This window comes from Psammomys obesus, unplaced genomic scaffold (assembly GCF_907164565.1).
Source record: "Psammomys obesus unplaced genomic scaffold, mPsaObe1.curated_primary_1811, whole genome shotgun sequence".
Lineage (NCBI taxonomy): Eukaryota > Metazoa > Chordata > Mammalia > Rodentia > Muridae > Psammomys > Psammomys obesus.
The window spans coordinates 37623978-37638977 of NW_026585895.1; the positions used below are offsets into that span (position 1 = coordinate 37623978).

The 15000-nt window shown below is 38.1% G+C and overlaps 1 protein-coding gene and 1 long non-coding RNA gene across 3 annotated transcripts in view; one reads left to right on the forward strand and one right to left on the reverse strand.

The window, feature by feature from the left end:
* Zeb2 (zinc finger E-box binding homeobox 2) overlaps positions 1–15000 on the forward strand; it is a 33974-nt gene that overhangs the window by 16945 nt on the left and 2029 nt on the right. For both annotated transcript variants that reach the window (XM_055600248.1, XM_055600247.1), the window contains 6 exons: positions 1013–1201; positions 1896–2110; positions 4683–4791; positions 5688–7657; positions 9068–9248; positions 14750–15000. The exon at positions 14750–15000 is cut by the window's right edge and continues 2029 nt beyond it. In XM_055600248.1, coding sequence (XP_055456223.1) covers positions 1013–1201; positions 1896–2110; positions 4683–4791; positions 5688–7657; positions 9068–9248; positions 14750–15000 — 2915 coding nt within the window. The remainder of the gene's footprint in view (positions 1–1012; positions 1202–1895; positions 2111–4682; positions 4792–5687; positions 7658–9067; positions 9249–14749) is intronic.
* LOC129671352 (uncharacterized) overlaps positions 1–15000 on the reverse strand; it is a 50932-nt gene that overhangs the window by 6417 nt on the left and 29515 nt on the right. The gene's annotated exons all lie outside the window — the stretch shown is intronic.

Sequence of the window (15000 nt, forward strand, 5' to 3'; positions counted from 1 at the left end):
AAAAAAAAAAAAAAAAAAAAAAAAAAAAAAAAAAAAAAACCTGTAACCAGGAAATAACTAGGTAACAAGATTGTAACCAGGTGCAGGAAAAAAAAAAAAAAAACTCAACTAGGTAACAACCAGGTAACAAAAATGCAACCAGGTATCCAGGTATAGGAAGCAACATTATATCATTTTAACTATGCCAGACAAAGTGTTTCTAACTGACCTTTAATTTGATTGGTTCTGCAGTTGGGGAACTTCACAGTGTCCAGGTAACAAAGTATACAAAGTTTGAGAAATGAAACCATAGAGACCTAATCAAAATGGGGACTTGGAGGAAAAATGGCTTCTGATATGCTAAAAGCTACAGTAGTTAACAGAGGAACCATAGTTATGCTAAGAAATAAAGTAGATCTCAACAGAGGGGCCATAGAATTTAAGTAGGTTACAACATATAGACCTAACTATTTCTCATATTCAAAGAAGAGCATAATAAAAGCTTATATTTAGCAGCATATGGATCTGTGAATAGGAATGTGAAGTTTAGTATGCCTTCAGAACATTATTATTATTATTATTATTTTTAGTCAAAACACTTTGAGGCCTTGGAGCTGGAGAGGCCTAAGCTGTCTGCTGACCTTCTCAGAGTAGATCTTCAAAGTTCCCTATCACTAAGAGCTAAATTTAGTTTTCTTAAGAGAAAAGGAAGTTTCATATAAAACATTAAAGTATCTGCTTAGGGATTTTAGTTCCACTTAAAACATTTTAATAAATACATTTAAAATTTTCTTTCATTTTTATGTGAATTATCCAGGTGAACATTCTAAGAACAAATATACCTACTTAAGCAAAGTAAGCTCTTTTGGGTGTATTATAGAAATAACCATTTAATCACTATTTGGTCACCTTCCCTTAGGACAAACAAATGAGTTAGTTTAAGCCTTACAAGTAAACAGTCAACCTTGTTACTAACAATGATATAGGAAAAAAAGGCCCTGAAAAGACATTTCTCTTCTGCTTATGATTTCAGTTAAGAATGCAAATTGCACATCAGACTTCGAGGAATACTTTGCCAAAAGAAAACTGGAGGAACGAGATGGCCATGCAGTCAGCATTGAAGAGTACCTTCAGCGAAGTGACACGGCCATTATTTACCCAGAAGCCCCTGAGGAGCTGTCTCGCCTTGGCACGCCAGAGGCCAATGGGCAAGAAGAAAATGGTAAGGCTGTAATTCATTTTTAGCCACTATACTGACCTCTGCAGCTGTTACAATTACAAATGCACTACATGCCTGGGTGTTTACCTTAAAATTTGAAGAACAGCTGCAGAGGCATGGAATTTCATGAGCAAAGATTAGAACTGTAATTTTAGGGTATTGTGAAATTTTTTTTGTCAGCAAATTTGTGTCATTTGTACATCCAATACAGAATAAGAACAATTACAGCCTGTTTCTAAGAGATAAAAATATCTAAATTTATTCCTATCTTTCAGAGATATTTTACTTTTGAGGAAAAAAAAAAGTTTCAGATCACTGACCCTCACCTTTTGTTCTCTGACACCTGAAAAACCTCCTTCCCTCCTGTAAATTCCTGAGTAACATGTGAGTCTAGGACTCAGAGGGACTGTCAGTCACCCAAAGGGAATTTCTTTATTTATCAGCTGTTTAAATTCCCCTCCCCACAAATAAGCCCAAGTAATTAATTAATTTTCGAGCTCAGTGTGAGCTGATTCGGACAAGCCTGCCCTGGGTGTGCAAGGGGCCTGGTTGCGAGGAGGCCGGCCTCAATGATGGCGCTCTGCTGGAGCAGATTGCAATGATTCCTGTCATAGCAGCCCGGGCAGCCAGCCCATTAGCTGCCATTGATTTACTGACCTTTTGGCCCGCTCCTCTCCCTCTCGCCTCTCGGCTACAGACCTGCCACCTGGAACTCCAGATGCTTTTGCCCAACTGCTGACCTGCCCCTACTGCGACCGCGGCTACAAGCGCTTGACATCGCTGAAGGAGCACATCAAGTACCGCCACGAGAAGAATGAAGAGAACTTTTCCTGCCCTCTTTGTAGCTACACGTTCGCCTACCGCACCCAGCTCGAGCGGCATATGGTGACGCACAAGCCAGGGACAGATCAGGTGGGGGTTGGTTCTAAGTGATTTCTTTCTATAATAACCCCTTAGAGAAACGATATTGCTTTGATTGGCAATCATTATTAATTTTTCATGGCATTTTGAAGATGCAGATCTTTTAATGGTAATAGCTTTAATTGAGGTCTAAATGATTTTTTGATGGTCTCTTCTAATATGATTTAATAGTCTTATGTTCACGATCGAATGAGTGTGTTAATTTCTAATTTAGAAATTTTATTTGCACTTTAACTTGACTTTAGTTTCATTTTTATGTTCCACAAAAAGTGAATGAAATTGTAGCATTTTAATTATACATTATTAAACATCTCAGCAATTTTAATTCCATTTTTCACCTAGTTTTGCTTAGGCATTTTTTTTTCATATAGGACCTAATGCATAGTAAAATAAGTGTGTATTTCTTTCATTTGCCATGAGCTACTTTCAAATTACTTAGAATACTTTTACAAGCTTACTAATTTATGAAATCTAGTTATTTTTAGGGAGATAAAAAGGCATATAGGTTATATGCATAGATACATAATGAATTAGAAAATGACAAATGATAAAAAACATTGCTCATAATTAAGATAATCCCATCTCAATATACTTGCTTGTAGTGAAATGCCAAAGTTGTTCTGTCTCTTTTGGCTTACCTACTTTAAAAACAAGAATTCTGTCTTGGAAAAGTGAGGACAGGGTCTTAAACCCTTGAAATGCCTGAGTAGGATTGATTCACATCATCTCTTAAATGTTTTAGCAAACCTGCACTTTCTGTCCTCCTGGGAGAATTGACTCTGCAAATTGATATTATGATGTGTTGGGTTGTCACAGTAATGGTGTTTCATAAGTCACAATAACTGGTCCTGTAGTATAGAAATGCTCTAAATAAACTTTGATATTCTATGTTTTTAAATGGTTAAATATGGCATTCTATATAAAACTCCAATTTGTCCTCATAGCTTTATTGTCTTTTGAATAAGGAAAAGAAGGTGCCAACGCAGTTAAGCAAGGACGGAAAAACTGTGCTATTTACTATTTAAGGCTCTATATCACATTATCACACCGCTTGTTTCTGATTGGACTTGTTACTTGAATGTTTTCCAAAGATCAGCTATAAGTAATATGTTTGTGTAGTTACACTTTTGTAACAGTTTATCTTCTCATGCTTCTATGCACAAAAAAAAAAAAGTCTAGGAAAAAAAATGCCTAGATATTTATCTAGTATAACTGCTTTAAATTTCACATGCAGACGTGTGACTGTGTTGGCACATTATGAATGGTAGCTTTGGTGTTGAAAAGTCCCCTCATTTGCTCATGGCATTTACAATTAGTAAATTAAAATGATTGTATCATATTAACAGTGGCACAACTAAAGTTTATAGTAGTCCTCTGAGGGCTGTGGGGGAGACAAAGCAGCTGTTGCTGTTTGTTTATGCAACTCAGCAACATATGAGCGCTGGTCCCTCAATGGCGCTCGGCGGGTTGGGCTCCGCTTGATCTTTGAAGGTTGCTGCTGTTTGAACAAACCTCCCTGTGTCCCATGTAACACCATCTGTCTCACTAGGAATGTGGGAAGATTCAGCACACCCTAGCAGTTGTCATACCATTTCTGTGCTGTCTTTTTGCAAAAGGCTTTTGTGTCACTGCTGCAGAAAAAGGCTGACCTCCTACCTTGAGCATCCAAAGTGGATGACTGTATTTTTTTTCTCTCTAGAATCCCAAGTCACACTGCTTTTCCCCCTTGTTCAAAAAGGTCAGCTGTGTTTGATTGTATCTGTGCTGCTTCTAACTTGTCTTTTTAGCAAACTTTTTTTTCCTTTCGGTACTTGCACACTACTAAAAAGGAAAATGAAAAGTCGTTGAAGTCCTTCCTACTGGCTTGTGATAAAACTGCTCAAGCAGCTATAACCCAAGATGTTGTCTCTTATTTGATAATGAATCAAATCTGATAGACAGCACCTAAGAAAAGCAGAGTTGACATGCCCAGTAGCACCGTGAGCAGAATATTTAAACAGGCATACCAAATATTTATAGGCAAAGGGTTTTTTCGTCTTTTATTTGGAAGAATTTTTTTCTTTTGGGCACTTCTTTACATTTCATTTTGATGTAGTGTAAGACATGTTTTTACCCAGATACAGAAAATCTGATGAAAAATATTTTAAGTGTGAGTTAAAAAAAAAAACTTTATACTTTTCAGGAAACTATTTTTTTTCTCTCAAAGATAGCAATATTCTAAAAGGAAACCTTTAGGTTTTAGATCCCACCCTAAACAAAAAGAGCCATGAACATCTCTACAGTTATACTTTCTCATCTCACGGGTCAAAGAAATGTTTTGGAAAAGAAGATGGCAGGTCTAATTGGGAAGCAAGTGTCAGATGTGTATGTGACACACTTAAAAAAAAGTTCCCATTTTATTACCAGCATTATCACTTTTATTGCCACTCTGAAAGACTGGAGCAGATAAATAAGCATGCGCTCAGACCTTTCAGCCTGGCTGAAAACAGACCTTAAAAAGACTCCTAAGCAACCTCTTTTGTGCCTCCTGAAAAAAGTGACGGCCGTCTTTCTCCTTTTGCAGCACCAAATGCTAACCCAAGGAGCAGGTAACCGCAAGTTCAAATGCACAGAGTGTGGCAAGGCCTTCAAGTACAAGCACCACCTGAAAGAACACCTCAGAATTCACAGTGGTGAGTAGCAGGGACCTCGAAATGTGTTGGCGTTCTTTCCCGTTAGAGAAGGTTGTGAGGACTCTTTAAATGGACACAATCCTAGGTGTGGCATTTTGTATTTACCATTTATTTCATAAGCTCTACATGCCTTGGAGAGTCTTATGGTACTGTCAACGTCCTTCTTCCAATTCACAAGGGCTTTGGATTTTTTTTTTTTTGTGGGGGGGAGGTTGGTTGTTGTTGTTTTTCCTTGCCAAATCCGAAACTGTGTATTTTTGACGTGGAGATATTTGGGCATCAATTTTAGAAATATATTCATTTTTTGATACCTAAATTTATACAAGAAAAAGTAAGAGAAAATTGGACAAGAGCTTGTGTATGATAAACATTCCTTGACTATTGATGGCTGTACATCATAAACCCACATCCTACCACTGAGATTTCTGCTTTATACATAGTTTGATAGCTCTGCCAAGCATTTTATTACCAAATTGGATGCTATTCAAAGAACTAGTTGAATTGGTAGAATCAATGGAATCTCCACAGAGTTGATTAAAGCCATGGCTCCACTTCCCTTTAAATGCCGTGACATCTTTATTGTGCTATTGACCACACATTAATCTGACACTCTGTTTAAATAGGAGGCTGCCGATGGCCTGACAAGATTTGGGATCTTAGCTAAAAAGGCATAGATAGCCTTTACCTTCCACAGCTTACATCTTGAATTATGTCCACCCAGGGTAGATAAAGCCCAGAAATAGTTATGGTCACATAACTCTGACTCAAGCATCTAGAATGTAGGGTCCACCCCACTGAATTCATTTCATTTGGTTCCACAGATTCTTGTCTTGACAGGCAACTTTACTTGTTACCTAACCAAAGAAGTCTAACGCTAATTTTAATTATCATTCTAGGTGAAAAACCTTATGAATGCCCAAACTGCAAGAAACGCTTCTCCCATTCTGGTTCCTACAGTTCACACATCAGCAGCAAGAAATGTATTGGTTTAATCTCAGTAAATGGCCGAATGAGAAACAATATCAAGACGGGTTCTTCCCCTAATTCTGTTTCTTCTTCTCCTACTAACTCAGCCATTACTCAATTAAGGAACAAGTTGGAAAATGGAAAACCACTTAGTATGTCTGAGCAGACAGGCTTACTTAAGATTAAAACAGAACCACTAGACTTCAATGACTATAAAGTTCTCATGGCAACACATGGGTTTAGTGGCAGCAGTCCCTTTATGAACGGAGGGCTGGGAGCCACCAGCCCTTTAGGTGTGCACCCCTCTGCTCAGAGTCCAATGCAGCACTTAGGTGTAGGGATGGAAGCCCCTTTACTTGGATTTCCCACTATGAATAGTAACTTGAGTGAGGTACAAAAGGTTCTACAGATTGTGGACAATACGGTTTCTAGGCAAAAGATGGACTGCAAGACTGAAGACATTTCAAAGTTGAAAGGTTATCACATGAAGGATCCATGCTCTCAGCCGGAAGAACAAGGAGTTACTTCTCCTAATATTCCTCCTGTCGGTCTTCCAGTAGTGAGTCATAATGGTGCCACTAAAAGTATTATTGACTATACCTTAGAAAAGGTCAATGAAGCCAAAGCTTGCCTCCAGAGCTTGACTACTGACTCAAGGAGACAGATCACTAACATAAAGAAAGAGAAGCTGCGTACTTTGATAGATTTGGTCACTGATGATAAGATGATTGAGAACCACAGCATAGCCACTCCATTTTCATGCCAGTTCTGTAAAGAAAGCTTCCCAGGCCCTATTCCCCTGCATCAGCATGAACGCTACCTGTGTAAAATGAATGAAGAGATCAAGGCAGTCCTGCAACCTCATGAAAACATAGTCCCCAACAAAGCTGGAGTTTTTGTTGATAATAAAGCCCTCCTCTTGTCATCTGTACTTTCTGAGAAAGGACTGACAAGCCCCATTAACCCATACAAGGACCACATGTCTGTACTCAAAGCATACTATGCTATGAACATGGAGCCCAACTCTGACGAACTGCTGAAAATCTCCATTGCTGTGGGGCTTCCTCAGGAATTTGTGAAGGAATGGTTTGAGCAAAGAAAAGTCTACCAGTACTCAAATTCCAGGTCGCCATCACTGGAAAGGACCTCCAAGCCGCTAGCTCCCAACAGTAACCCCCCAACAAAAGACTCTTTATTACCCAGGTCTCCTGTGAAACCCATGGACTCCATAACATCACCGTCTATAGCAGAACTCCACAACAGTGTTACGAGTTGTGACCCTCCTCTCAGGCTAACAAAACCTTCCCATTTCACCAATATTAAAGCAGTTGATAAACTGGACCACTCAAGGAGTAATACTCCTTCTCCTTTAAACCTTTCCTCCACATCTTCAAAAAACTCCCACAGTAGCTCGTACACTCCAAATAGCTTCTCTTCCGAGGAGCTGCAGGCTGAGCCTTTGGACCTGTCATTACCAAAACAAATGAGAGAACCCAAAAGTATTATAGCCACAAAGAACAAAACAAAATCTACTAGCATAAATTTAGACCACAACAGTGTTTCTTCATCATCTGAAAATTCAGATGAACCTCTGAATTTGACTTTTATCAAGAAGGAGTTTTCAAATTCCAATAATCTGGACAACAAAAGCACTAACCCTGTGTTCGGCATGAACCCGTTCAGTGCCAAGCCTTTATACACAGCTCTTCCACCTCAGAGCGCATTTCCCCCTGCCACTTTCATGCCACCAGTCCAGACCAGCATCCCCGGGCTACGACCATACCCAGGGCTGGATCAGATGAGCTTCCTACCACATATGGCCTATACCTACCCAACGGGAGCAGCTACCTTTGCTGATATGCAGCAAAGGAGGAAATACCAGCGAAAACAAGGATTTCAGGTAATGAGATGTCTTTTTGCTCTGAAGAAAGTAGATGAAAAATATGGTCTAGCATGTATGATAGAGCTGTGATGCTAGCAGCTGTGATTGTCAGCCTGCCCAGTACCAAAAACAAACAAACAAAAACCTAAATGAGGGAAAACACTCAGTGATGGGGAGGGGGGGATCAGAAATTGGAAAGTTTTAAATCATGCACCTAACCCTGAGTTAGCTAGCAAGCCAGGGGCTAAAACGATAAGCTTATTAGGAAGCTAAGGCAAGAAAATTACTGGTTTAAGGTTAGGAAACATAGCAGGACCCTGTCTCCAAAACAAACAAACAAAAAACAAAATAAAGAATTCTTTCAAGAATTATGCATCGATGCTAAGAGTTAGCAGGTTTACCTACAAGCTTGAAACTGAAGTGTGTAATAGCCACATACTTTGGAAGATGGATATGGCTTGAAGAAATTACATATTTAAATTTTAATATGTATTTTGTTTTATAGAGAATCATTCATTGCGAAGAGTATTTTTAAAGACTATTTTACATGTTACACAGGAACGTCTTGCCTAATCTTCAAATTATCAGATAATTAATAGGCGGTAGAATACAGAAGCAGGCATTGTTTTAGCATTATTTTGTATAATCCCTGTTTGCAAAATCGGGGCCCGAGGTGGTGGTGCAGGGCTGCAGCAGCTGTCCAGTATCCCAGTGTACAACACATCTGCCCTCTCTGTAAATGCATTTCAGCCTCTTTAATCTTCTCTAGTATTAATTAGTGCAAATACAGTCTAAGAAAACTAAACTGTGGACTAGCAAATGGAAATGTATGTTATCATGCAAGTTTGCACTCCTTTGGACCAAGACAAAATAAATATCAAGAAATTTAATAATTTACTGATCCACATTCATTATTGCTTAATGCTGAAGGCTGTTTTAACATAGATAGAACATTGATAAAAAGTGTTATTAATATTCCCTATTTCAAATTAGAAAATTAAATATAAAAGTGTAGCTTAGGGCTTTTAGTTAGTAGACATACATTTAAATAGATTGTATAATAATAATATTTTGTACCTAAATAAAAAATTCAATTAAAATGAGGCTTCTACAGCTACCAATCATTTCTGAAGTAAACTACACTAGAAAACACAGCAATTCTGATATTTGATGTTCACTCATGGATTTTTTCCCTGGTATTAAAAAAGTGGACAATTTAAGAAATCTTTGTATTTCCCACCTTTGTCAGAGAAGGTTTATGTTTTCTGTTAAAATCTGAAACTTTACCTATTGTTTGGAAAAAAAACTTAAAAGACGTTAGTTATAAGATAGATTGACATGTAGCATTTTTGAACCTCGCCTGTGCATAGTTGTTTGGGGGAAATACAAAAAGAAGAGGCCATGTTGAACTATGTGATTATGTCACAGGGAGAATTGCTTGATGGCGCACAAGACTACATGTCAGGCCTCGATGACATGACGGACTCCGACTCCTGTCTGTCTCGAAAGAAGATAAAGAAGACAGAAAGTGGCATGTATGCATGTGACTTATGTGACAAGACATTCCAGAAAAGCAGTTCCCTTCTGCGACATAAATACGAACACACAGGTATGAGCGACTTTGACTAGCTAGCTAGAGCTCTCCGGCCTGCTGTACGTTTCATAATATTTAATGAGTACACTTGTGCGACATAAGATGTAGCATATGCTGATCCCTTCCACAAGAAAGAAGTAATGCGTTTGCATAACTCAGTAGGACTTCTGTGTTGCCTGTTTATTGGATCATTCATGTGTTTATGAGTGTGCTTGTCTTCCTAACTTTCAAGTTACCTGTAAAACAAATTTACATATCATGTCAAAGGAAAACTTAAATGCCCAGGGTAATGAAGTGGTGTGACAAGAGCTAATTATTGAAAGTATCTTTAAGTTCTTAAGCTGTGGTAAATTTATATATGTGTAAAAATTTATAATAAATCTAGTGAATGATATATTAGTGTGCTCATCCAAACATCAAGTAAGCCGTGGTTTGGGGTCACTTTGTTTGGTTTTTATAAATTGGGCACTTTTGAATCAAGTATAAATGTTACTTCCGTAAAAAAGGCAAGAGACCAAATAAGCTGCTGAATCCTGTAACTGAAAGACCAAAACAATATTTCCAATTCATGTGTTGTCTAAATCACTAACAGTTACGAAGAGCTGACAAGATGGCAGCCTTGGTGCTTTTGATGACTAGCAACGGTGTGTTACTTTTTCTTAAAAGTGCCATCATGTAAAAAAAAATTTCCACAATCCAAGATCAGATCTGCAGCTCTGTGGTAGGGTTTCCATCTGTATTCCCTCTCTCCTCCCCATCTTTCTGCCCTAACCAAGGAAACCTAACCTCATCCTGTCCCTCACCCCTTTCCAAGTCTTCTCCATGAGAAATCTGGCAAGCTATATTAGTCCTGGGTGAGGGGAAAAGTATAGTTACATTCAAGTATTGAAAAAGGGAGATGAAGGGATAAAGTGTAGGAAAACCTCTTAGCTGAACCAAGGGCAAGAATTAGCATCAGTGCATGTGGAGGAGGGGAGTAGTGTTGGGGCAAAAGAGAAAAGGAGGTGTTAAATCTTAACTACCTGCAAAGAGGGCACACATTCTGGTATTGAAAGATAGCTTGGGAAACACAATTACTCCAAATCTTTCCAGATTCCTCACTGGTCATGTGTCGGATGTAACACATGTGACCAGAACCAAGCTGAGCCCTGGGCGAAAGTGGTACATGCTGGACCACTAATGCTCAGGGCACTTTGTGAAGAGAACCAAGGTTGTAACAGCCTTACTCCTGGTCCAACCAGTTCAGCTCCTTTTTCTCCAGCCATCATAGCTGTGGTTATTATTTTAAAAGGTCAATTAACGATACTTTTAAAACACCCCAAACTGAATAGCAAATCTACACAGATTTTATACGTAAAGTATATATTTGAAACATCAGATTTTGCCTACACTGTTCATTTATTATACTTTAATAATGAGTCTTACTTAAGTATTTACAGAGTAAAGAATATTTTCATGCCTAAATTTACTTTAATTTTAATCAACCTCAAATATATTTTGTATTTCATTATTCAGCTACAATAGGCACATCAATGAAGGCATCTTTCCCTCTCTGATTGGTCTTATTATATGACCATATGCAAACTCTATCATTTACTACATGGTGAGTGTAAAACTTTTATTTTAGTGAGGGCTCTCATACATATTGACATCCAGTCAGTATATTTATCTCTTATAAATTAGCTAGTCCATAAACTTCATAGGTGTTGAGCTAGTTGAGAGACCCAAAAGTTGACAAACACAAATGTATGTATATTTAATTTTTAAACGAGCACATTATTTTAAAAGCAAAGTATTCTGATCCTTTAAGATGAGAGATCTGCTACCTAGAAACATTGCCTAGCAACAGGATGTTAACTGTCCAATGGGTTCTCTAAACTGGTAATCAGCCGTCCTCCTGCTGGCATCCCAGCATGTCAAGTTTCCAGTATGTTAACTTTTTGGTCTCTTGACCAAACATCTCATGACATTACTACTGTCATTGTATTAGCTTCCATCCAAGCAAAATTATTCATGAAATTTGTCAGTATGATGTATGTGTAAATTTAGCTTACTTTCTTCAAACTGGGCCCAGTGAGCCTTTTGTTTATATCAGTATCTAATAATATTTAAATGAATTAATATGAATATTATAAGAGAGAACTGTCTTGACTCTAAGGCTGGGCAATGAAGATGAATTGTCATTTGATTATTATATGTTGATTATAAATGTGTCATTGATAAAGTATGTTTGTTATCTGTCTATAGAATTGTTTAAATTAAGAAGAAAATTAGTGTCTATTAATTTTTGGGATTTTGTGCTCTTTTGCCTCAATCTACTTTAAATTTATTTCCTAGGCAGATACCAAAGTCATACTGCTTAATTCTCTTACCAATGGCTTATTGCTTGCTTGTTTGCGTGGTTTTGGGGGGTGGGAGGTACCCTGGATAGAACAGAGAAGGAAATACTATGTAAATGTTATCTTCAATTGGAATTATTGTCATAAACAATGACTGAAATAAAAGATCTGAATCTCCTGGTAGGCACTGTCAAGGACTCATTTGTACTCCACTACAGTTTTCATCTGACATCTATTGAGCACTTTCTTTGTTGAGACATTGGGATAGGTACTTTCAAGCCACCTTATTTAGAAAAGAAATAAAGATATTTCTAACTCTGAGTAGACAGAGTTTAAATTTCAATTAAATTTTTGATCAACTTTGTTCCTAAGTTATATGGCAATTTTTCATACCATAAATCTTCTATTTATTAACTTTAGTTTTCATTATCGCTGTCAGATGAGTCATGAACCTAGATAACAGTGAAAAAAAATTCCCCCAAATGTTTTGATTCATTTAATAGCAATTTGGATTTTTTTTAAAAATCTTGTTCATATATAAATTTGATTCTAGGACATTTTGATTTGAGTCAGGTAAACTAATCAAACAAATTAAAATGAAATAAAATTCCAAGTTAACTCTTGTTTTAAGTTGAACTTATTAAATATTTGTTAGTGAATGTTCTCAAGATTAGTAGATTATTTAGAGCAAGGTAAGTGTCAAAACTCTTAGTCATTCACTGCTTTTGTCCTTCACATGACATCACTGTTGAGTACTTTATCCGTGCAGGTTGTCAGTGTATGATACAGAATTAATGTGGTCCTATTACAAGCACAGTGCCTATTAGCAAATGAATTCTTTGAAAGTTGGCTGTCTGTCCTCATAGAATCCATCTCCCAAGCACTCTAAAAGAGTGCATGGAAATTTGTATTGGAGAATGGTTGCTTTCTGTCCAGATGCTGCTCTAGCTCTACTGTTTTGGAAAATAAAAAAAGACTTATTGGCTCAAAGATCATTCAAAATGTTTTGTATATTCTTTCCATGAAGTGACCCAACTTTGATCCTGAGCTGATGAGACAATAGTATCAAAATGACATCATGAAACAGCTTTGTTCATGCCTATTTTAACAATTAAAGCAACAAGAAAATGTTCATGTGTAATTTATCTCTATTTAGATTTATTTCTTGCATGTACACCAGTCTGTGATACATGCATCTTTCTTAGAATTTAAGAAATGGGTGAACATGTATTAATGGACAAGAGCTAACTGATAAGCTAATAATTGGCTGCTCACTTCGAAATCCTTGTACTAAACACTTTATAAATCCTGTCACCATTATTCTATCTATGGCCAGCCAGTCTTCAGGCTAAGCCCCCAAATGACTTTCCTTTATCTACAAAGACCCTGATCATGGACGCAGTTGAAATTCCTGAGAGTGGACGTACTGACCACAGCCTGTCCTAAAAGATGAATTTCAACGAAAATCCAGAGCTCACTATTCTTACTGAGCACTGTACCATTTTTCCCCATAGAATAATTGCTATGAAGGTGTCCCTGTAACATTGTCACTTTAATATCATACAATCAAGAAAGACCAAAACATTTCGTGAGAGGTTAAACTATATATATATATTTTTTTCCTAAGTTTTTCTCAAATACATTCCTGCTTTCTGTTGTTACCTCTCCAGATAAAATAGTATTGTATATCTCCAGATTCCTACCACTGCACCAGAATACTCTCCTCCAGTTTGCCTCATAGAAAACATCTTTCCCCAAATTTAAAGAATGTTTCATATATGCCTTAAGTTATACTTGGTTATCTTCGGGCTACTAGCTGCCTTGAAGTAGATTAATATAATTCTGTCTGCATTTCCCAAATACTGAGCACCAACAAATTACTTTTAATTATTATCTTCTGGGTAGCAAAACAAAACAAAGAAACAAACAAACAAGGCTTCTTCCTCCTTAAATGGTGTGCCTACCCATATCACTCATCACTAAGTTTATATTGAATGTTCCAGTAAAATGAAGACCATCAGTGAAATGACATATAACTGTCTACAGCATGTTCTAAGTAGTGGCATGCCCTGGAGGCATTCAATAACATTATTAAAGATATTTGATTACTAATTGGGATTGTATATCACCATATAACTGAATACCTCAAGTGTGGAGAATGGGCCCCTAATCTTATAACATGACACTTAGCGAATGTAAATGGGGTTGCCCCTACTGATGCTGCTGTTTTAATTTAATTTTCGGAAACAAGAGTTCGTAGTCGGAAAAAGATGCACCTAGCTTCACGTATGTTACGATGGTACGTCATGCTCTGCACCACACGTTTAACTCTGGAGCCTCAGGCTGATAATTTTTTTTTTTTTTTTTTTTTTTTTTTTTTGTCAGTTCTATTTTGGAAATAAAGTTTTTAAGTATGACAGCTACGGAAGGTGTTGAAGGCGTTCCAGTGCTATTTGTGGCCTGGAATCAACCAGATGTGTTTAGGCTTGGCAGTGGTTTCGAGTTCCAAACACTGGTTAGAAACTGCCTGGAATGCGAGAGGAGGTACAACGTTTTCTAGTCAGAGAGTATTTTCACACTCAACAAGTGGCTGGCATCTCATGGAAAACTCTAGAGGGAAAATACTATTTGGAGCTAGTTCAGACCCTCATGAGATACATCTTCCTAGTCTGTATTTCAGATCGTTTCTTCTCAAAGTTTTATTCTTAGAATCCGATGACTGATAAGACACTCTTGCCATCTTCTTGCCTCTACTCTGTTCTTTTCTAACTTGGCAGTTTGCTTCTTTGTTTAAGACTAAGGCCCACTTTCAAAAGCTGCTAACTCAGGATGTAACACACAGAGCCGGCGATGATGCCATCTTAATTGCTCTTACCCAAGTAAGGAAGAGAAGAATTGTCTGGTGGTGATATGCTGTAGGCCCTTAGAAATGCCTTGTTTCCCAGGACAGTGAGAAAGCCTACTTTTTGAGTTCCCGTTCAGCAGCTGTCTCATTGGTTAACTAATCACACTCCTCAGCAAGCCATCGAAAGCCAGATTACGGGAGGAAAACGCACCGGATTCTTAACTTCCTTGAGTTAGGCCGGAGCGTGTCGACCTTACAGGCATAAGCGCACGTGCTTGATGAGACTTGATGCCGAGACACTAACCACCCTGTCGTCTTGTTCTCTCTCCCAGGAAAGAGACCACACCAGTGTCAGATTTGTAAGAAAGCGTTCAAACACAAACACCACCTTATCGAGCACTCGAGGCTGCACTCGGGCGAGAAGCCCTACCAGTGTGACAAATGTGGCAAGCGCTTCTCACACTCGGGCTCCTACTCGCAGCACATGAATCACAGGTACTCCTACTGCAAGCGGGAGGCGGAGGAGCGGGAAGCGGCCGAGCGCGAGGCGCGAGAGAAAGGGCACTTGGAACCCACCGAGCTG